This window comes from Mesoplodon mirus (genome assembly GCF_964341445.2).
Source record: "Mesoplodon mirus genome assembly, chromosome: 19".
Classification (NCBI taxonomy): Eukaryota; Metazoa; Chordata; class Mammalia; order Artiodactyla; family Ziphiidae; genus Mesoplodon; species Mesoplodon mirus.
This window is the reverse complement of record NC_138995.1, coordinates 7,564,034-7,587,657: the sequence shown is the minus strand read 5'-3', so window position 1 is coordinate 7,587,657 and position 23,624 is coordinate 7,564,034. Positions and strand designations below refer to the sequence as shown.

The following is a 23,624-nucleotide window of genomic DNA, read 5'->3' as shown; positions in this document are numbered from 1 at the left end:
CATGCCAACTATGTAATTACAGAGCGGCTAAATGGTTATGCATATTACAAAAACGTTCTTCAGAGCATTTCTCTACATAGCATTGTCATGTCACATTTAAAATATAACTCATTTACAAAAGTTTAATTTATATACAACTTCAGGAAATATGCACTCGGATAAAATGAGGGGAGAGGAAAAATGGAAGAAGGAAGAAAGTCACAGCCCCATTCCATACTTGTCTGTTTGGGGTTGTCGAGTTCCCAAATAGCAATTATAAGGTAAGACTGGAGGAAGCATGTGTGCTGACAATAATCACAGTGACATTTAAAAAATAATAATTATTCTTAACCTGCCTCCCAAGATGAATTCTGTAGAATGGTAGGAAAAACTTCCCAGACACAGAGACTAGCATGAGGCTATAATATATGAAATATATGAAATCTGAGACGAGCATGAGGCTATAATATATGAAATCTGGGACATATAGGAAACAAGGGATACCGTACATCCATGGATATAATATAAGGATACACCACCTTGGACAGAGGATATTCATTTGGACACGGGCTGGAATTTTTCTCTTATAACATTGTTTCTATTAAAGCAGATCTTTGTTGCAAGAGAAAATGCGGCAACAGACAGACATCTGCCAGGTTCAAAAGATCAAGAAACTATATGGTCTACACACGTCCAGTACCCTTGGCTTAAGGCACTGGGGTTGAGGGGGCAGAAAGAGCCCCTGCGGGTTGGCTCAGGGCTGGCATGGGGGCATCCCTGAGGGAGGCCCTTCAGATTCCCCACCATCCACTTGTCTTCCAGTGCAGAGATAAGTCAGGCAGAGGCTGAGACTGGCATTACCAGTTTGCGTTTTGTAAATGGCTAAGCAATAGAAGAGGTAACACATAAATATCGGGGCTTTGAGAGCACATCATAACCCATTTAATGAGGTTCAATTTCCTCTGATTATACTACAAAAAAGCACCAGGGGAGAGGGGGAGGGAAAAGTGTACGAGAAGACAAGGAGGAGGACGAGGAAGAGACTGGGGTTGGGGCAGGAGGGAGAGAGGGAAGAGAAGATGAACAACTTTCAGACGCTGCTTATTCCCAGGGAATTACATCGTGGCAACTCAGAGGAGTCTGTGCGTGGGAACGGCCATAACAACTCTGCTCACCTGGAGGGACGGCAAGAGAGGTCTTGAGAACACTTTGGTCTCCAGCGTTTGGGGCCTGTTTGCCGGCTTGGCCGCTGTGAGAATGCGCTGTGGGGTTTTCACGGGAGGTCTCGGCTCCCTGGCTTTGTATCTGGCTTTGTAGGTCTGCACTCGTTGTTTCTGCACAAGCTGCAGGGTGGCGAGATAGCGAACACTGTTGTGGTGGGGAGGGCACACCAGGTGTTTTTCAGGCAGGAGAGACCAGGGCAGGCAGCAGGGCTCGGGCCCGGCCAGCAGGGATGTCCGGGCCACCGGGGTGGGGAAAGGCTGCGTTTCCTTCCCCTTGTGGTGCTTGGCCAGCTCAATGGGCCTCTTTTCACCTGTCCCGTCGACTGTTTTCACTCCGTATGCACAAGCCACTCGCTCATCCTTCGCCACGCTCGGCCCCTTCTCTTCTAGCTGCAAGAAGAAGTTCTGACTCTTCTTACCCGGCACATCCAAGCCATTTGGGGGTGAAGCCTTCAGGGCAGGGAGAACTAAAAGGGCCTTGGAAGTCAAGGAGTCTGCTACGGAGGCACTGCCGTCAGCGCGTCCGCTGGGGCTTCCGGGGTCGTTGCCCCTCACAGCCTCGGGAGTGGCCCAGTCTTCCAGGCACCCAATAAACTCTTTTATTTGCAGACTTTTTTTCTCTCCCTGACTGTAAGTGGGAAGGCAGATCCCGTTAACTTCCCGGTAGGCAGTGGTGGGGCCTGGCGGGGGGCCCGGAGTCTGGGAGAGGCTGCCTCCATCCTCCTCCGGCCCCGCCTCAACCGGAGCTGAAGCCGCCGACTCCAACTTCCCCGCCTCCGACTGAAGCCTGGCCTCCAGGCTCCCTTGGGAGAGGCTGCCACAGAGTAAGCAGCTGCTGGCACTTTCTCCCATCTTCGCCTTTTTAAGCTTCTTCCTGGGCCAGATGCAGGCAGTTGGAGAAATCCTTTCCCAGCCTCGGACCTGCAAATAAAACAGCGTGTTACCCTCGGCTGAGCTGCCTAGACTCCAGTTGCCCCTACTTTGGCCCCATTCCCAGTTTGGCTGTCCTATTTAAATCAATATTTCTCTAAAAATTGACTTCAATGTTTTAGTTTTAACTTTTCATGCCTAGTTTAGCCTCATACTAAGCAATAGTATTTGTAACAGTATTTTTAAAGACGAAAATACGAAGCGATAGTATCTATAAATGGCCACATTGATGTGCTGACTCTACATTTTTTTAGATGTGCATTAAAGTAAATTCAGAATTTTTAAAATAAAATCAAAACTGTTTGTTCTTGTCTCCCCTGCCAGGCTTTCTTGTACTGCAGGCTCCGTTTACCACACCCGGGAGACGGCTGCTCGGAGAGGCTGAAGGAAAGGCGGAGGAGCGGAGACAGATGCCGGGTCAGTAGGGCCCGGGCACACACATGCCCGCGGCCACACCCGGAGTCCCCTGGCTGATCCTGCCACAGAGGTCACAGGTAAACAGAGCTGTTAGATAAAAATACAAGACCACATTCGGGATATACTTACACAAATTAGGTTTACCGAAAGTCAAGTTCAACTGGGTGCCTTGTGTTTTCATTTGCTAAATCTGGCAACCTTATATGTTAAAAAAAAAAAAAAAACAGCAAAAATAGCTCCCACAATTTTACTATGTTCCAGGCACTGAGCTGAGGCTCTCTTGGCATTCGTTCATTTAATCCTCACAGGAGTGCTACAATTTAGGTATTCTGATATCCAGGTTACAGAGGAGGAAACTGAGGCTCAAAATATCCTTACAGCCAACAAGTGCTGGCACATTCAGGAGGTCTGTGCGTCCCCAAGCAGAGGACAAGGAGAGCCTGTGAGGAGCAGCATTGTCTCCCGGGCCTGAAGGTGGGGCCAGCCTCTGGTCCTCCTGCACAAAAACATCCCTTTCCCATCATCCCCTTGTCACCCTCCACACCCTCTCACCTCACATGGTCAGCTTCCCAAATTCCTGTTAGAAATTCATGTCAAGAAGCACCCCTTCTTATTTTTTTATTTTTTAAAGGGAACTTTATTTTTATGTATTTATTTATTTATGGCTGCATTGGGTCTTCTTTGCTGCGCGGGCTTTCTTTAGTTGCAGCGAGCGGGGGCTACTCTTCATTGCGGTGGGTGGGTTTCTCATTGCAATGGATTCTCTTGTTGCGGAGCACAGGCTCTAGGCACGTGGGCTTCAGTAGTTGTGGCACGAGGGCTCAGTAGTTGTGGCTCATAGGGTCTAGAGCGCAGGCTCAGTAGCGCAGGCTCAGTAGTTGTGGCGCACAGGCTTAGTTGCTCCGTGGCAGGTGGGATCTTCCCGGATCAGGGCTTGAACCTGTGTCCCCTGCATTGGCAGGCGGATTCTTAACCACTGGGCCACCAGGGAAGCCTGCAGCATCACTTTTTTAGAAAGTCTAGTAAGTGCTATTGGAGTCCGATACTTTCTTATTCCACAGGCCTAGCTCTTCCCAAAGCTGTGCTGCTGAAGCCTTGAATATGTTCTCATAAAAAAAAAAAAAACATTTTTTCTAGCATAGTGAAGTCCCAGTTCTTGGATGGCTACAAGGCCGCTGCCCAGCACTGCACGCTGAGTCAGCCTGAGCACATCTTCCCCAGCTTCCCCCTCCCTCTGCCTCTGTTCCGGGAACCCCCTCCTGTCATGTGCTGCAGGGTCGGCACTGCATCTTCAAGAGGACCATGCTGCTTGCCTCACACCTCACTGCTCTGGACCCTGGCTCCCCAGGTGGTTTTCCAGCTTTTACAGAAAAGCAAGGGTCCCAGCCCATTTGCTAACAGGTCCTCAGGCTGACAGCCTCTCTCCAGATGGTGGCTTTGGTGGAGTGAGGCAAGTCGCTTGGTCCCCACCTCCAGCCAGGCAAGGGGATTTGTCTCCAGGCTGTGTGTGTGGAAAAGGCCAACTCTGGCTTAACGGGATGTTGAGTGAGGGGAGCCTAAAATGTGGAGCAACCACTGAGCTTTTGTCTTTCTGAATCTATTAAACAGGCCCAACTGAGTCAGCGGAAGGCTCCCCAGTTGCCTGACCCTAAGAGTCGCCTGAGCTGCTTTTCAAAATCCAGAGTCCCAAGGCCCACCCCAACCTAATAAGCCAGTACTCAGGGGAGGGGCTTGGGAAGGGTCAGGGAATTCCCGGGAAGGTAGATTTTAAAAAGCACCCCAGGGACTTCCCAGGTGGTGCACTGGTTAAGAATCCTCCTACCAATGCAGGGGACATGGGTTTGATCCCTGGTTCGGGAAGATCCCACATGCCGCGAAGCAGCTAAGCCCATGCGCCACAACTACTGAGCCTGCGTGCCACAACTACTGAAGTCCGCGTGCCTAGAGCCTACGCTGCGCAACAAGAGAAGCCACCGCGGTGAGAATCCCGCAGTGAAGAGTAGCCCCCGCTCGCCGCAACTAGAGAAAGCCCACGTGCAGCAACGAAGACCCAACACTGCCAAAAATAAATTAATTAAAAAATAAAATAAATATATCTTTTTAAAAAAATAAAATAAAAAGCACCCCACATGGGAGTTCCCTGGCAGTTCAGTGGTTAGGACTCGGCGCTTTCACTGCAGAGGCCCCGGGTTCAATCCCTGTTCCAGAAACCAAGATCCAGCAAGTTGCAAGGCACAGCCAAAAAAAAAAGGCACCCCACATGAGCCTTGGGTTGAGGCTGATACAGAGGATCTACATCTCTGGGGTGTTCAGATGGCCTGGCAGGGGATCCAAGTCCCCGGGCAGGGGGCAATGACACCTTGCCTTTTTGGTCCTTACAGGTGAGGTGTCACAGGTAAGCTAGGTGTTTCCAAAAAGGTCTGGATGTCTGCCAGGACTTCGAGCCCAGCTGCAGGTGAGCCCAGGTGACTGTGCCTCCTTCCTGACTGAGTGTCCACAGAGCTGCCAAGTGGTGTGGGCGTCCACAGGCTGCCACGGGGAGAAACAGCAGGGTAGTGATAAGAAAGGCTCCTGCACTGTGTCAGCCCGGGTCAACATTGTGCAGCCCTGAGGCATCCCATCCTCTGCCTCCTGTGAGGTCCCTTGGCTCTGCGAGCATAAGAAACTCTCACGAATTGCTACCAGCAAAGTGTTCTCCGTCCTCCTCTAAATGCTGGCCCAGGGGTCCCTGGCACCAGCACAGAAAGGGTCAGGGGGCCATGAGCCAGTGCAGGAAGCCAGCCTTTGCAGGGGGCGGGGACAGACCTCAGTCAACCCTCCTGAGGCAAGGTTGTCTGAGAGGTGGGGTAGGGCTGGGTGGGCAGGGGTCGGGGGCTGGGCAGAGAGAGCAAAGAGTAGCAGGCAGCAGGCAGGAGGAAATGGCCACACCAGACAGAGTGTGAACAGCACATGTACTCTCAGCAAGGGGAATGGGGCAATTTTTCCAATTAAAATAAAATTATTTTCCTACAGCCCTTGGATGTATATTTCAAAGTAATTACCTTGAATAGTAAACTGAACCTTCTAACTTCTAAGCTTAGAAAGTTTTCCATGCTTAAATAGAACTCTCTACCACCTTGACTTACCTGATCTGGGGTGGGGTGTATGGAAGGTCATATACGCTTAATGAGGTGGGGTGGGGGGCGTACAGTAGAGAGAGCACCAGAGGAGGCTCCGAAGACACATTCTTGCAACTGTCAAGTGGACTTGGGTAGAGTCACTCTGCCTTATTTTGGCCTCAGTTTCCATATTTATAAAATAAACCAATTAGATCAAGGTTTCTCAACATTGGCACTACCAACATTGGGGGCTTTTTATGGGTTGCGTGTTTGTGTACCCTCCCCCGGCAAATTCTTATGTTGAAACCCTAATCCCCAGTGTGATGGTATTTGGAGGTGGGTGTTTGGGAGGTATTAGGGTTAGATGAGGTCAAGATGGCAGGGCCCTCATGATGGGATTAGTGCTCTTATAAGAAAAGGAGGGGACTTCCCTGGCGGTCCAGTGGTTAAGACTCCACACTTCCACTGCAGGGGGCAAGGGCTCGATCCCTGGTTGGGGAACTAAAGATCCTGCATCCCGCATGCTGCATGGCACAACCAAAACATAATAAAATAAAATGAAATAGGGCTCTCACCAAGGACTCAACCATGCTGGCACCCTGACCTCGGACTGAGAAATAAATGTCTGTTGCTTAAGCTACCCAGTCTATGGTATTCTATTACAGCAGCCCAAGCTAAGACAAGGCTGGATCATTTCTTTTTTCTTTTTATTTTTTTTTTGGCTTTGTGGCATGTGGGATCTTAGTTCCCCCACCAGGGATCGAACATGTACCCCCTGCAATAGAAGGACAGAGTCTTAACCACTAGACCGCAGGGGAAGTCCCAAGGCTGGACCATTTATTGCAGTGGAAGCCACTCTGGGCATTGTAGGATGTGGAGCAGCACCCCTGGCCTCTACCCACTATATCCAGCAGCATCCCCTCTCCCTCCCCATCAGTGTGACACTACCAAGTGAGAATCATTGGATTAGACCAAATTCCCTTATAGTTCTAAATTTAGAACTGTATTTCTATTACTGATTCTAAGAATAGTTTAAGAATAAACCCACAGGGTTCTGAGTAGAGCCACCAGGATAAAAATCTCAGGTCTCTTGGGGAATTAAGTAGCTTGGGTTAAGTTAAGTGGCTTGGGTTCTGGAGTCCAGAATAGCTGGGTTCAAGCCCTGCCTTGACCACTGCCTGGGTGATCTTTGACACATTTCACCTTTTGGGTGCTTTGGTATCCTTGTCCAAGAAGTGAGGCTGTCTCACACGATATTATGCTTCACATAATACCTGCCTCACAGAACTATTGAGAAGGTGAATGAATTGATGTATATAAAGCATTCAGTACTGTGCTTGCCAATAGTGAGTGGCCATAAATACTCAATAAAAGGTACAGCTATTATCATCATGAACATTCTACCTCTGTTCCAAAAGGTTTCTATATTTCATCACTTACACATTTTTTTTTGGCAATAGTAACTATTTTTGAAAATAGTAAAAGAAAAGGCTTGTGACAAAACACTGACATGCGAGAGACCTAACTCAAGAAAATACTCACTGCTTCTTCCCATCCAGTTCCAATGACAAACTCTTTGGCTTCTTCATCTTGTTCAAGTGTAATGTCACTGATATTGAGAAGACAACAAACATGATTCTTTTCACTTCTTTCATCTGGACAAGTATAGATTAATTCAGTTTCTTCTGTGCTTTGAATTTCATTATTTTCACTATTTTCTAATTCAGTCTCATTTTTCAGACTGAGATCCATTACTGTGATGGTTGCTGAAAGTCTTTAACATCTTCTTCCTGTGGTTTGAAATGCAAATTGAACTTAGCATTTAATTTTTTTTTTTTTAAAGCAATTCAACAACTCAGGTGAAATATCTTCAAGATACGTTCAGGAATAGACAGAAGAAATATTACAAAATCATCCTTTGCCAGCTATTGACATTGTAAAAGATAAGGCTAATTTTAAAGACTGATGGATTTAAAGACCAAAGTTGGAAGTGAAGAAAAGAGGGTAGAAAGATGTTACCACAGACTCTGTCTCTCGTAATGGGGTACCAAGTGCCCCTACAGAGTAGGCATCCCTACCCTCCACTCCCAAAACATCCAAATGATACTGTGCTAATATGAAGAGAACCATCGTGCTATGTGTGACTGATGCATCCCAGCCACCTCCTCTGTCCTGTCCAAACAACCCTGGATGTCGGCTTGGGGATCCTTTGGCTTCTGAGGAAGCTGGTGGAGAATGTGGTCAAAGCTAAGTCAATTGGTTCACCCTCATCCACCCTATATGAAGGTGTCCGCATAGAGAGGGGAACTTTGGACACAGACATGCTTAGAGGGAAGACAATGTGAGGAGACCCAAGGACGAGACGGTCATCTACAAGTCAAGGAGAGAGGCCTGGAACACATCCCTCCCTCACAGTCTCAGAAGGTACCAACCCAGGGCGAGGGATAAATTAGGAGTCTGGGATTAACATATACACACTGCCATGTGTAAAATAGATAACCAGCAAGGACCTACTCTATAGCACAGGGAACTATACTCAGTATTTTATAATAACCTATAAGGGAAAAGAATCTGAAAAAGAATATATATATTCTTTCTGAAAAAGAATATATATATTATAGATATATATTATATCTATAATATATATATATATATATATAACTGAATCACTTTGCTGTACACCTGAAAGTAACACAACACTGTAAATCAATTGATTTGTTTAACAGTTCAGTTTAACAAAAAAAAGGGAGGGACTTCCCTCGCGGTCCAGTGGTTAAGACTCCGCACTCCCAATGCAGGGGGCACAGGTTCGATCCCAGGTCAGGGAACTAAGATCCCACATGCTGCACAGCGTGGTCAAAACAAACGAACAAACAAAAAAAGTGAAAAGACAACCCAGAAAAAAAAAAGAAGGAACGAACCCTGCCAACATCTTGACTTCGGACTCCAAGTCTCCAGAACTGAGAGAGTAAACTTCTGTCGTCTGTGGTGCTTCGTGGTGGCAGTCCTAGCGAACTGATAGAGTAGGTGGTGCTGACGATGGTGTCGGTGGCTGTGGTGGTGGTAGGTGGTGGTGATGATGCTGCTGTCTATCTTTAGCTGATGCTTTTCGAGCTTGAAAAATAGGACTTGGCATTCATAAGCCAGCCAAAGTGTTAGGAAAGTAATAATCCTTATCAGGAGAGCACAGACTCGGGTTCCAATCAGCCAGGGTTCCAATCCTATGTCCTAGCTGTCTGTCTTGTTGGGCAAGTTACTTTTCCAGGTCTGTTTGCTCATCTATAAAACCAGCATGATTGTAATACAGTCCCACAGATGGGTTCCTCCTGGGGACCCCGCAAGCTGTGTGGATGAACTCTAATGCCCAGGCAATGACCACCAATATTACATCAGCACAATGACTGCTGATGAATGGCCAGGGCCTTCCTGAGGAAAACTTTGCTTGTAATGAGACAGAGGCCACTGGGGACGACACGCCTTGCTCTCTCACGCCAAAGTGACCCCTGCCAGAAGCATACATTTTCACTTTCTGTCTAGGTAGAGATCAGCAACTTCTTATAACAATATCTGTTTAATTACCATTTTGGCTTTTTCACACAGGCTTAAAATGGCATTTTGATGCTAATAAGGTTCCATTTATCTATGGAAGGTCAAATATCTTTGGGCATCCTCATCTTTTCCAATATGACATCAGAGGAAATGAATGAAAGCTGAAAGGGAAAGAAATGATATTACAAGTGACTGAAAACTAGAAACACTGGGCTTCCCTGGTGGCGCAGTGGTTGAGAGTCCGCCTGCCGATGCAGGGGACACGGGTTCGTGCCCCGGTCCGGGAAGATCCCACATGCCGTGGAGCGGCTGGGCCCATGAGCCATGGCCACTGAGCCTGCACGTCCGGAGCCTGTGCTCCACAAGGGGAGAGGCCACAACAGTGAGAGGCCCGCATACCGAAAAAAAAAAAAAAAAAAAAAAAACACTAGAAACACTATTCTGTTTCCAAACAGAAGTATGATTAAGGACCAGACAGATTGTGCAAACCAGCCTGGGCCTTTCATATTGTGAAATTTCACTTTAGTTGCTGCCCAGGCCAAAGAAGCTCCTATAAGTACACTCATACCTTTGTAATTTTGAATTACAAATGCAAATACCACAGAACCCATAGACTTAACAAGTGTACAATTGGAAAGAAAAAAAGCAGAGAATCAAAAGCGAAGTCATTTCTTAAATAATAAAATAAATGTGAACTTGAGGTTAATAGAGCAAAGAAATAGATACTGTTTAGGAGAGATTAAGTATAGTTAGAATGTTCAAATCAATAAGAAAAATGTTCTGTGCTTGAAGTATCTCCACTGACAAGGCACTCACTACTTAAAGAGACTGTTCCAATGGCAAAGTTCTCTAATTTACTGATTCCTGAACTCGGCTGCACCTTGGAATCATCTGGGGAGCTTTATAAAAAGTAAAAATGCCCTGACTATACCCACAGAAGTTCTGATTATAGTCGGTCTGGGCACAGCCTGGCCATCAGAATTTTTAAAATCACCCTAGGTGATTGTAAAATCCTGCAAAGTTGGAGAACTACCACTCTGTTAGAAAGAGCATCCTAATATGGATCCAGGACTTCTTTCCCTGCCCATTCAACATCATCCACTCCCTGGTCCTTGTTTTGCCCTCCAGACCAAGACAGGAAGCAGCCTTCCCATCCACGGATGGGTTTCTGGAGGTCTATGATGCCTCTGCGAACGCTCAATCATTTTGGGGAGGAAGGGCTTGCATCAGAGGTACAAAGCAGTCTGTCACTACAGAGGATTGAAGAATCATTGATTCAGAGACTGGCCACTGCCTTAGCCTCCCAACAGCCCTATGAAAATGTTCCATGTACTCTTCTCTTACAGGTTAACCATCTCCAGATCCTCCATCTACTTCTCACATGTGAAGAGAATATGTGAAATCCGAGGGGAAGACTATATCCCTATCTCTATCTCTATATCTAGAGAGAAGAACCACAGAGGCCAAAGATGTGGTATTAGGTGAGCATCCCCCTTTTTCTTGGCAGCGTTGGGTCTTCGTTGCTGCGCGTGGGCTTTCTCTAGCTGCGGAGAGCAGGGGCTACTCTTCATGGCAGTGCACGGGCTTCTCACTGCGGTGGCTTCTCTTCTTGTGGAGCATGGGCTCTAGGCTCGCGGGCTTCAGTAGCTGTGGCTCACAGGCTCAGTAGCTGTGGCACACGGGCTTAGTTGCTCTGCAGCCTGTGGGGTCTTCCTGGACCAGGGATCAAACCCGTGTCCCCTGCATTGACAGGCAGATTCTTAACCACTGCACCACCAGGGAAGGCCCAAGCCCCTATTTTAGAGTCAGTAGAGGGAATTCGCTGGTGGGTCAGTGGTTAGGACTCCACACTCCCACTGCAGGGGGCACAGATTCGATCCCTGGTCAGGGAACTAAGATCCCTCATGCCACAGCCAAACAAACAAACAGAAACAAACAAAAATCAACAACAACAAAAACTAGAGTAAGTTAGAAGAAGGACCTGGTGAAGGCACCAGAAGAGGTTCCAGTCACATTATATTACCAACTGCCAAAGGAAACCCAGGTAACAACAATAATTTAATAATAAAACTTACTGTTACATAGCTCTTACTATGTGCCAGGCACTGCTATATGCACTTTACTTATTTGTTATAAATACTACATTTTTATTGGGCTGGGTTCGTTCGGGTTCTCCTGTAACATCTTACGGAAAAACCTGAACGAATTTTTGGCCAACCCAATATAAGTACTTTGCTCATTTAATGGGGGATCATGGGAACTATACTGACTCCTTATGACTGAAAACAAAGTATCATCTCTGAGTTGGTAAATGCAGTATTCTTCGTCAAATGGTCAGATTACTGCATACCAGGTTGCTAGGTGCTCCTCTGGAACACTGGTGTTCTCAAGCTGCGTCAAGATGCTCCAGTACTAAAACAGAATATTGATGGGCTTTTCCTAACTAGAAAAACTTCACTAAGTGTAAAGAATCATCTTAATTTTCAGTTTTCCTCCTATAAACATGACTTCAAGATTTTTAAAAATATCTAATTAGTTTATTTATTTATTTTGGCTGCATCGGGTCTTAGTTGCAGCATGTGGGATCCTGTTGCAACATAGTTGTGGCACGCAGACTCTTAGTTGTGGCATGCAGACTCTTAGTTGCGCCACGCAAGCAGGATCTAGTTCCCTGAGCAGGGATGGAACCCGGGCCCCCTGCACTGGGAGGTCAGAGTCTTAGCCACTGGACCACCAGGGAAGTCCTGTGCCTTCAAGATTTATTGCCCATTCTTGTCCTCCAGCTCATGTAAGAGATGACAAATAGAAATGTGCAAGAAGCAATCAAAGGTCAACTGAAAGAGTGGATATGTGATTTCTTACAAATTACATGCAGTTTTCCTTTTATGTTGGAATGCAGAAATCTGCAGTGATATGATACTCATTTTCTGATGATAAAATGATGCCTTGTTTAGGGCTTCCCTGGTGGCGCAGTGGTTAAGAGTCCGCCTGCCGATGCAGGGGACACGGGTTCGTGCCCCAGTCCGGGAGGATCCCACATGCCGCGGAGCGGCTGGACCTGTGAGCCATGGCCGCTGAGCCTGCGTGTCCGGAGCCTGTGCTCTGTAACAGGAGAGGCCACAACAGTGAGAGGCCCGTGTACCGCAAAAAAAAAAAAAAAAAAAAAAACCAAAATGATGCCTTGTTTATAGATTTGAAGTAAATCAGAACTCATGTTCTTCCACTTCTTGATTTCCACAGAGCTTTACAACCTGATTTGGTTTAAGAATCACTGGTATAAAGTATAAATAAAAGTCCATATGTTTTCCAAGAAAATTATATCAAGGAAACAAAAATCACAGTGAAAATGCTCCCATGGGAAAATGCATTTGCAGGTGCAACTAGAAAATTGGATTTGGAGTACAAAGCAGGAAGGCACACAGATGTATGCCAGAAGGTATTAAATTCTCTGACATACGCTATTGAAGTGGCTAGAACTGAAATGTACAAAGAAGAAAATTTTGACTGAGGTGCAAGCCCCAGAAGTACATGTTTGGATAAACAAGAATAAACCCAAAGAAAAACTGATCCAAGGAACTTAAGATATGTGGAAATGAAATAAAGAAGATGAATGAGAGTCTAAGAGCCTATGGAAATTCAGTAAGATACAGAAAATATCATTTCTAGTAGCATTTAAAGGAAACAGAAATGGGATTTCCCTGGTGGCACAGTGGTTAAGAATCCACCTACCGATGCAGGGGACACAGGTTCGAGCTCTGGTCTCGGAAGATCCGACATGCCATGGGGCAAATAAGCCCACGTGCCACAACTACTGAGCCTGCGCTCTAGAGCCCGCGAGCCACAACTACTGAGCCCGCGTGCAACTACTACTGAAGCCCGTGGTCCTAGAGCCCATGCTCCACAACAAGAGAAGTCACCGTGGTGAGAAGCCCCTGCACCGCAAATAAGAGTAGCCCCTGCTCGCGGCAACTAGAGAAAGCCCGCGCAGCAACGAAGACCCAACGCAGCCAAAAATAAATAACTTTGCAAAAAAAAAAAAAAACAGAAACGGAAAGAAAGTGATCAGCAAAAAACCTGTAAGGTAGGTTATTATTTTACCAATTAAACATAAGCCGTTATGATTTGCTTCAAAAGTCCTGCAAGGGGGTGGGTGTGGCCATGGTTAGAGAGAGAATGAGGAAATAAAAGTAGCCACAAATTCTGTTTGTTGTAGAAGGTTAATTGCACTATTCTCTCTACTTTTATGTCACTGTGAAATTTTCCATAATAACATGTTTTTTTAAGCCATCGTGTTATCAGAATATGGTAGAAGTGAGCGAAGTATGAATTTTGACCTTAAGCAAACTGAAGTAAATGTATCAAAGAATAGATTACACGGTTTGTATAATTTTAAGCTGGAGTAAAGACCTTGAAGAGGGACTTACATAAAGAGAACAGATGTACCACAAAGTCAAAAAATATCAGAGAATAAAGCTTACGAAGGTGATTTGGAGACACTCCATAAATAATTGGCCAACTACTCATAAGTCAAAGTACTCAAAGCCTTCTCATTGAATTTACTGAATGCAAAAGAAAGGGCTTGAAATGCAGAGGGAAAAAAAGTAGACATTACCTTCCAGATCTCTGACTCCGCACTATGACGGTGTAGTTTGTGAATGAAGAAGTACAGAGACTACCAAATGCCTTTTTGTTATACATCTAGCAAAATCAATGGAGCTTTGACAGCCTAACCAATCTGTAACTTAGAATACAAATGTCCTGCTCCTGAAATGAACAAAGATTTCCATTAAGCTGCCACTGGCCGGTGGCAGAGGCACACCGCTATTACAGCGGAGTCCAGCGAAAGGACATGTCTTCTGTTGCTATGCTCATGGATGTGTTGGATGAAAGTTAAAATAGGGTGGCAGGGGTTGAAATTCTTGTAAACTGGGAACAATGACCATATCTACTATTTTCAAATAAACAATGCTGCCCAGAGAGAAACCTACGTGAAAAGAGGAGACACCCCCCCAACCCCAACCAAGAACACAAAGACATTTCGAAAAGGCTAGTAGCTGAAGAGAAGCTAAGAAAAGGGATAGCAGAAGACACAAGAAGAGACAGATAGAGTATGCTATATTATTACAGAAAGAAACTTTGTATTTCCTTGGTCAAGAAGGTGATAATGTAGTTACTTTATCATTTTAACAAAAGTAGAAATGGGTCTATTTGAAAATGCCCATAAAACTCTGAATTTTTGTTTGTTTTGTGTGTGTTTGCCCCCGATATGGCTTAAGCTGTCAGGTTCTTTTTGGAAAAGGTTGCCCTGGCAGCCTTACCAGGGTATACTTCAGTTTGACACATGGTTACTGTCTATTAGCCTCAGCTACCTAGTATTAGTCAGGATAGTCAAGGTTATCCTGCAATAACAGGCAATCCCAGGGGTTTTTTTCCAGTGGTAAAAAACAACATGAATTTATTTCTTTTTTCTTTTTTTTTTTTTGCGGTACGCGGGCCTCTCACTGTTGTGGCCTCTCCCGTTGCGGAGCACAGGCTCTGGACGCGCAGGCTCAGCGGCCATGGCTCACAGGCCCAGCCTCTCTGCGGCATGTGGGATCTTCCCGGACCGGGGCACGAACCCGTGTCCCCTGCATCGGCAGGCAGACTCTCAACCACTGCGCCACCAGGGAAGCCCACATGAATTGATTTCTAACTCATGCTGCATATCCACTGTACAATGCTTTGGACTCTGCTCCACATTATCCTCACCCTGGAACTTGAACTGATGGAGACACCATCCTGGGAAACCGTAGCCAACTGCGATGGCAGAAGGTGATGGCAAACATGGGGAATCACTGGCTCTTAGATGTTTCTGCCTAGAAGTAACTCATAGGACTTCAGTCCCCATGTGATTAACTGGAACAAGTCACAAGGTACTGCTTAACTTCAAGGAGAAGTGGAGATAATACTTCCTCCTCTATCTCCAGAAGGAAAAGGAAGCCAGATTTTGGTGACCAGTAGTAATGTCTTGGTTCCACACTGGTCTGGTATCATCAGAGGTGAGATACAAAGCAAATGACCTTTAATAACTATAAATATCACTACCTAAAATATAGACATTTGTGGTCTTTGAAAATAGAGTCCAGGGCTCCTGGAAATGGGAAGTCCTAGATCTTGGGAAGATAGGACTATAAAGTTAAAATTATTTTCTTAAAACTGTTTTCAATTTTCTGGATTCAAAAACGTATGTGAGGGCTTCCCTGGTGGCGCAGTGGTTGAGAGTCCGCCTGCCGATGCAGGGGATGCGGGTTCGTGCCCCGGTCCGGGAAGATCCCACATGCCGCGGAGCGGCTGGGCCCGTGGGCCATGGCCTCTGAGCCTGCGCGTCTGGAGCCTGTGCTCCGCAACGGGAGAGGCCACAACAGTGAGAGGCCCGCGTACCGCAAAAAAAAGTATGTGAAAATACAAAGGCCCAAGAATAGATAGACAATCTCAAAGAAGAAGTTGGAGGAATAACTGCTGAATATCAAGATATGAATCTAGAGCAGGATTTATTATAGATATTAACAAACTGGTTTTAAAATTTATTAGGAAATGTAAAAGGAACTATAATAGCTAAAACAATTATGAAAATGAAGAACAAAATTGAGGAATCACATTACCCAGTTTAAAAAATTACCATAAAACTATAGGAATCAGTATGGTATTTTGTTGTGGTCATCCATTTACAATGCTTGGTGTCAGTTTATTTAGCTCTTGTAAAAGTAAAATACAGTGTGTGTGTGTGTGTGTGTGTGTGTGTGTGTGTGTGTGTGAAAAAAAGAAAGAAAAACGTTCTGGAGGTGGACGGTGGTGATGGGTGCACCAACAATGTGAATGTACTTAATGCCACTGAACTGTACACTTAAATACAGTGAAGATGGTAAGTTTTACGTTATGTATATTTTATCACTATTTTTTGAAATAAAGAATAATACCTTTTTAAACTCAAAAACAAAACAAAACAACAAACAAACACACAAAAATTACCATAAAATTATAGGAATCAGTATGGTATTGGTGAATGCAGAGACAAACAGATCAATGGGCCAGAATAAGGGGTTCAAAAATATGCCCACATAAACACGGTCAATTGACTTTTGACAAAGATGAAAAAAACATTAAGTGCAGAAAGAACAGTCTTTCAACAAGAATGTTGCAATAATTGGCCATTCATATGCAAAAATTTAACTTAAAATGGATCATAGATCTAAATATAAACCATAAAACTATATAACTTTTAGAAGAAAATACAGAAAATCTTTAAGAACTGGGGTTAGGCAAAGTGTACTAGACATGACACCAAAAGCATGATCCATAAAATAAATAAATAGATAGATAGATAGATAGATAAACTGGTCCTCATTAAAATTATGAATGTTCACTCTGCCAAAGGCTCTGTTGGAGAATGAAGAGAGACAAGCTACAGACTGGGAGAAAATATTTGCAAATCGCTTATTTGATAAAGGACTTCTATCCAGAATATGTAAAGAACTCTGCAAACTCAATAGTAAGAAAATAACAACAAATAGAAAATTGAAAAATTAATTTTGCCAAATACAAGATGGACAAAACACTTGAACAGACACTTCACCAAAGAGGATATAATAAGCACATACTTCTTAGAGGGACAAATGGCATTCAGCCACCCAAGATTGAGCAATAACAGGTCTGTGATGCCTAGCTCAGTGTGTGCCTACCCTATGCCAGCAGATGCGGGTTACCTGTTGAACCCCATTTGTGATGGGGATCAGGGATTGCAATTATTCCCCATTAAAAAAAAAGCACATAAAAAGACATTCAACATCAGTAGCCATTAGGGAAATGCAAATTAAAACCACGTGTTAAAATGGCTAAAATTAAAAATAGTGACCCAGAAATCCCACTACCAGGGGTATACCGAAGCAACCTAAGTGTCCATTGACAGATGAATGGATAAAGAAGTTGTGGCACATATATACAATGGAATACTACTCAGCCATAAAAAGAAGCGAAATTGAGCTATTTGTAGTGAGGTGAATGGACCTAGAGTCTGTCATACAGAGTGAAGTAAGTCAGAAAGAGAAAAACAAATACTGTATGCTAACACACATATATGGAATCTTAAAAAAAAAGGGTTCTGAAGAAAATAAGGGCAGGACAGGAATAAAGAGGCAGGTGTAGAGAATGGAATTGAGGACACGGGGAGGGGGAAGGGTAAGCTGGGACGAAGTGAGAGAGTGGCGTGGACATATATACACTACCAAATGTAAAATAGATAGCTAGTGGGAAGCAGCTTCATAGCACAGGGAGATAAGCTCAGTGCTTTGTGACCACCTAGAGGGGTGGGATAGGGAGACGCGAGAGGGAGACGCAAGAGGGAGGAAATATGGGGATATATGTATATGTATGGCTGATTTACTTTGTTATAAAGTAGAAACTAATACACCATTGTAAAGTAATTATACTCCAATAAAGATGTTAAAATATATATATATACTGACAATACCAACTGTTGGCAAGGACAGCAGCAGCTGGAATTCTCATACATTGCTGGTAGAAATGCAAAGTGGTAAAGCCCCTCTAGAAAACAATCTGGCAATTTCTTATACAGGGAGACATACACTCACCAAACTACACAGCCATCTTACTCTTGATTACTATTCTAGAGAAATTAAAACTTATATTCACACAAAATCTGTACATAAGTATTTATAGCAACTCTGTTCATAATTGCCTCAAACTGGAAACACCCCAAATATCCTTCAATAGGTGAACAGGTAAACAAACTGGTATATGCATACAATGGACAACTACTCAGCAATAAGAAGAAACAAAGTCTCTCTACGTATAATGACATGGATGAATCTCAAAGGCGTTATGCTGAGTGAAGCCAGTCGTTTTCCAAAAATTGTACTGCATGCTCTACAGTATACAGGAGTGTATACTCTATATGACATTCTCAAAAAGACATAACTATAGCAATGGTAGACAGATTGGTGTCTATATATATGTTAAAATTCATAGAACTTTACACAAAAAGTCAATTGAGATAGCACAACATAACCAAAATTTTGGTAAAGTTTAAAAAAAAACCTGTTGATAAAGTGTAAAATGTCGACGGTAGGAGAGTAAATGGGTATACTTTGGAAAAGAGTTTGGCATTAAAGATGAAAATTTACATTAAAAAATAACTCATGAGCGCTCTTTATAAACTATGTATAACTATGAGACTTTTTTTTTTTTTTTTGCAGTACGTGGGCCTCTCACTGTTGTGGCCTCTCCCGTTGCGGAGCACAGGCTCCGGACGCGCAGGCTCAGTGGCCATGGCTCATGGGCCCAGCCGCTCCGCGGCACGTGGGATCTTCCCGGACTGGGGCGCGAACCCATGTCCCCTACATCGGCAGGCGGACTCTCAACCACTGCGCCACCAAGGAAGCCCGACGTTATTCTTGTATAAGTGTTATGTCAGTCATTGGATCTGAGGCTCAAATTGGAAGTGTACATTTTTATGAGTTGGGCCCTTTGTTGTAAATGACAGAATCCTCATTGATTTTTTTTTTAATCTCATACTCCTAATTTGTCTCTCTTCCCTTCCCTCTCTTGATTGTAACCACAAGTTGTTTTTTTTTTCAAAACAAACAACTTTTTATTGAAGTATAGTTGATTAAAATGCTGTGTTATTTTCAGGTTTACAGCCAAGTGATTTATATATATATATTCCTTTTCAGATTCTTTTCCATTACAGGTTATTACAAGATATTGAATATAGTTCCCTGTGCCATAAAGTAGGTTCTTGTTTATCTATTTTATATATTCCTCATTGGTTTTTAATAACAAAATTATCAGAAGTTATTAGGTAGCCTACAAAATCTTCAGGGGAAGAGTGGGTCAGAAAGCCAGACTTTGAAGCTATAAAGTCAGGAAAAATTTGTTCCTGGAACTGTTTATTCAAAATATGTAACTGACTCAGCTTTCAGAAATAGGACACTTGGGATTGGATTCCAAAGCTCTGCCACCCCAGCCCCAAAGTATCAAATGCCTCTGCCACCATCACGACAATTTTCTTTCACCCCTTTGCAAACGACCACTTCTTCCTGTTATTCACTTCTCAATGTACGTATTGTGAGGGTGCATCTAATTGGTGGAAACTAGGTCACATGCCAGAATCCTTGCTACAAGGTAGTACAGGGGTCTTGAGTTTTCTGTTCTACCTCAAAGAGGATACTCAATACGGTATATATTACCAAAATGTAAAGATGCTGGGCTGCAACCAATTTCTACCATAGCATTGCAGAGTGTCTTATTTCTCAGGAAACTAGTTGAAGAAAGGTAAGCTTGAGGAAAGGAAGGACAACTAATGCTTGCCAAGTGTTTGATATCATTACAGTATTAGAATAGGCAGAAGCTGAATTGCCTTTTACGACCTAGCCTTATAAGTCACATCGTTTCACTTTTGCTGGGCTCAACTGGTTGACCCGCCACTGAGGTCATCCCACACACAAGAGGAGGGGACAGCCACACTCCACTTCTTCTCCATGGGAGAAGGATCAAAGGATTTACAGACATGTTTTTCTGACTCTAAAGTCCAATGCATGCTTTTCTTCATGATATTGTGTGGAAATTCTTGTTCCTGGGAATCCAATGCCAATCAGAAAGCAGCAGTCTGATGGTTCTGGCGGTATGAGACTCTCTGTCTAGCCACATTGAGAAGGGTGCAAGAGACATCCATACCTGGTCCCTGTCTTTATTGTTCTTTATTAGAGATCACAGTCTATTCAGAATGCTTCAACCCCACTCTAGGTGGGAAGGGACAGCTCAAAGTGACTCAGTCAAACGTGCACGTTATTACTAATCAACACAAGCCACCAGCTGTCTGTGATCAAGGTTGGACGAATGCCAGAAAAGAAAATATAACGGCTGGAGGGGAATGGAAATCATTATATTGAAATGAACAATTCCGAGACAAAGATGACATACAAGAAACACTGGTTTCAACTCAGCTAAATAAAAATAAAAGTCAACATATATTTATATCTGGTACCTATACGGAACCTCTGAAAGAGAGGAACTCATATTTACTGATTATTAGTATAATTTTATTAATGAGAAAACATACGGGAAGGTTGGGAAAATTTCCGTGGTCACTGTGAGAAAGTTAGTTCTCCCAAAAGAGCCATTGTCTTTCCCTACATTGCAGCCTCTCTTACAGTTGTGTTAGAGCCCTGTGACTAGTCTAGCCAGCAGAACCAGTGGAACTGATTATATCACTTCCTGGATGAGACAGTTAAGAGGTAAAGTGCCCCTTCAGTTCTCTCTTCTCCTCCCACTATGACCTTGGAAGTCACATGTTGAGTTGGTAGCATCACAAAATGAAGGAAGCCTGGATCCCAAGTCACAGCTTTGGGGAGAACCCCCATAAGCACTCATCAGACTATGCATGAAGGATAACACACTTAATGAGTCAAGCCACTGAGATTTTAGGATCTGTCTGTTACTGCAGCAGAGCCTGACCTCTACCGATGAACACAGTCACTGAGATTGTTAGTGTCAACTGAAATTCCAAGGCCAGACCTTTCTGATTCTAGCGCTGATTCATTTAACTATTACACCACAAGCAAAAGAAGAAACTAGCTATAACATAGTTTTTAAAATAACTGGATGAAGAGTTACATATTAAAGGGACTAGAGTGCTATTTAATCCTGTAAGTTATCACTATTGTATATAAAGCTACATAATGATAGAAAACAAGAACTAGCTTCAGGTATGAAAGAAAAATAAATGTAGTTTTTCTATGAAAAAATACCCCCCCAAAAGTGTATTTCAGCACTACAGAAAGGAACAGATTTCTATAGGTATTCTACTGTGCAAAGCCAGGCTGGTACGTATCATAAAGTCAGAGTAAAAGATGAATATTACAGATTAAAAGTATCAGAATACAGGCTCCATTCTTTGGAAGACCAAGAGTGTACTTGAATCAATTCAAAGATAAAATTCTGATTAGAGGTGGAACTAATAGTGTATAAGTGTGATTTATGTTCACGGAGAGAAACTGGGAAAATAAAAAAAACAAAAAACCTGTTGCAGTAGCTTTTCTACAATATTCCTGGAAGATAATGTAGTAAATTGAATTCTGCCAATCCTCCCTCCACAAGGTTTCCCATCCTAATCCCTGGGACTATGAATATGATGCGCTATAACATCCATGAGCAAGTTATATTATGTGGCAAAGGGACTTTATAGATGTAATTATGGTTGCTAATCAGTTGACCCGAAGATAGGGAAATTATCTTGGTTTATCAGGGTGGGCCTAATCTAATGATATGAGCGCTGTAAAAGCAGAGAGTTTTCTCTGGCTAGCAGCAGCAGAAGTCAGAGATTCAAAGCACGAGAGGAATTTGAGGCACCTTACTGTCTTTGAAGAGTGCCGACACTCTTCTTTCTTTCTTTCTTTCTTTTTTTTTTTTTTTTTTTTTTTTTGCGGTACGCGGGCCTCTCTCCCATTGCGGAGCACAGGCTCCGGACGCGCAGGCTCAGCGGCCATGGCTCAAAGGCCCAGCCGCTCCGCGGCATGTGGGATCTTCCCGGACCGGGGCACGAACCCGTGTCCCCTGCATCGGCAGGCGGACTCTCAACCACTGAGCCACCAGGGAAGCCCTCTTTCTTTCTTTTTGCAATCTTCTTTGCCACATATTCGCTATCACCTGTCCATGCAGTCAGACTACAAATGCCTTACCCTCTATTCCTGTACCTAGTTGACATATTCTTAATCAATTAATGATGAACGGAATGTTAATGGGCCAGAAGAGGTGAAAAGCCCAGAATGTTGAAGTCAAAAGCAGGTTGTTTCTGTCGAAAGCAGGCTGTGATTACCTCAAAACTCCTTACCCCCTCCCTGCCTCTACGCCATGCCCACACACCTACCCCCACTTTCCTAGAAGTTTCAGGTTTCAAAGAATCTTGAATCTATGCCAGAATTCCAGCCAGGGAAAGTCGGGTCTCTGGCAGCCTCACTTGGAATTCTGAATGGATATTCCTGTGGATCCTTATCAACATGTGTTGAATGAAGAAATCAAAGAATACCAACACTCTTAGCCATGATGGAAGTTAAGTTTCTTACTGCAGAGCTAAGTTTTATGCATATGAACTGGTTAAATAGGTCTTGAAGATTGGCCTGGGCATGCTGATCACTGGCAATATAGCTTCTAAAGGAAAATGATACTGGGACTGCGACCTAACTTACCGTCTGGGAACACAACTTGGCAGCTGAAACTTCGCCTCAAAGGTTGCACCACCCCATTCGAACAGTTTGTTCACATTTTCAAGAGTATAAATTTTATCTCCCCATGTTCATTATCTGTGCTTTATGCTTCTTATACACCTACAGAGCACAGCAGCTTTGAATATTCACAGAATGATTCCTAGGACAGCAGTTTCTACAACCATCCCTCCCTATCGGAACATTTCTACTCCAATCCCAGTCTCCAACTCTTCTGCTTTTTCCAGTCACATTCGTTACGCACTAAGTGCCTATTAGATGCCTAACACTGGTAGTAAAATGGTAAAGCAACGCCCGTCTTCCCAGCTCTCACACAACAAACAATGTACAGGAAAGTTCAAGTCTTGAAACACACACTCACTCCACCTGTGGCTCCTGAAGCTGGCTCCTCTCTTTCCTCTAGTAGCCCCACCCCCTCCCCCACAGGCCCCTCCCCTTCTTCCACGATCCTTCTTTTTTCCTCATCTAGCTCCTCCCCTTTCTCCAGCAGTTCCTACATTGCCACAAAAGATGTTCCCCTTCTTTTTTTTTGAATTTTTGAATTTTATTTTATTTATTTTTTTATACAGCAGGTTCTTATTAGTTATCTACTTTATACATATTAGAGTATATATGTCAATCAATCCCAATTTCCCGATCCCCTTCTTTCAATAGCTATGCCCTCCAGCAAAGCGCCCCCGCTTGTTCCACAAGCCCCACCCCTTCCTCCATTGGCTCCTCCCTCATGGGCCTCCGCCCTTTCAATGGCTCCTCCCGCTGCCCCACCCATTCCGCGCCCTCCTCCCCAGGCCCTACCCGCTCTAATTCCAGCCGGGGCCCGCCCTACCTCTCCTTTTTGCCTCCCCGCCTCAGAAGGCAGCTTCCTTCCGAACTGGGCAGGGGGTCTCGCTCTGTCGCCCGCGGAGTGGTCTGGGGACTTGGCCCGGAGGCGCGGAAGCGGCCGCCGCTGCTCACACCCTCCTGTGGGGCCGGCGGGGTCCAAGGCCCCCGGGTAGCTTAGTCCCCGCCGGCGGGCGACAGCAGCAGTTGCCCTGGGTTACGGACGCACTGGGGGTGGGGCGGTAGGCGGGCCTGCGGGGGATTCGCAGTGGAAGTGACGTATAAGCGCCACGCGCAGCAAAACTGAGCGCGGGAGGTGACGCCCACTGACT

The 23,624-nt window shown here is 44.4% G+C and overlaps 1 protein-coding gene across 4 annotated transcripts; it reads right to left on the bottom strand.

Annotated features, from left to right (window-relative positions):
- Window positions 1-899: 899 nt before the first annotated feature.
- Window positions 900-23,507, bottom strand: LOC309795144 (uncharacterized protein C16orf46). 4 transcript variants are annotated; one of them, XM_082607217.1, is made up of 4 exons: window positions 23,300-23,507; window positions 8,569-9,357; window positions 7,190-7,437; window positions 900-2,123 (listed from the first exon to the last, which is right to left on the bottom strand). In XM_082607217.1, exons 3-4 carry the CDS (start codon window positions 7,397-7,399, stop codon window positions 1,110-1,112), a joined length of 1,224 nt encoding a protein of 407 aa, XP_082463343.1. In that variant the 5' UTR covers window positions 7,400-7,437; window positions 8,569-9,357; window positions 23,300-23,507; the 3' UTR covers window positions 900-1,109. The 4 variants fall into 4 exon arrangements, with proteins under 4 accessions (XP_082463343.1, XP_082463346.1, XP_082463345.1 ...); XM_082607220.1 differs by having other exon boundaries at window positions 9,227-9,357; XM_082607219.1 differs by lacking the exon at window positions 23,300-23,507 and adding an exon at window positions 22,840-22,869.
- Window positions 23,508-23,624: the final 117 nt, after the last annotated feature.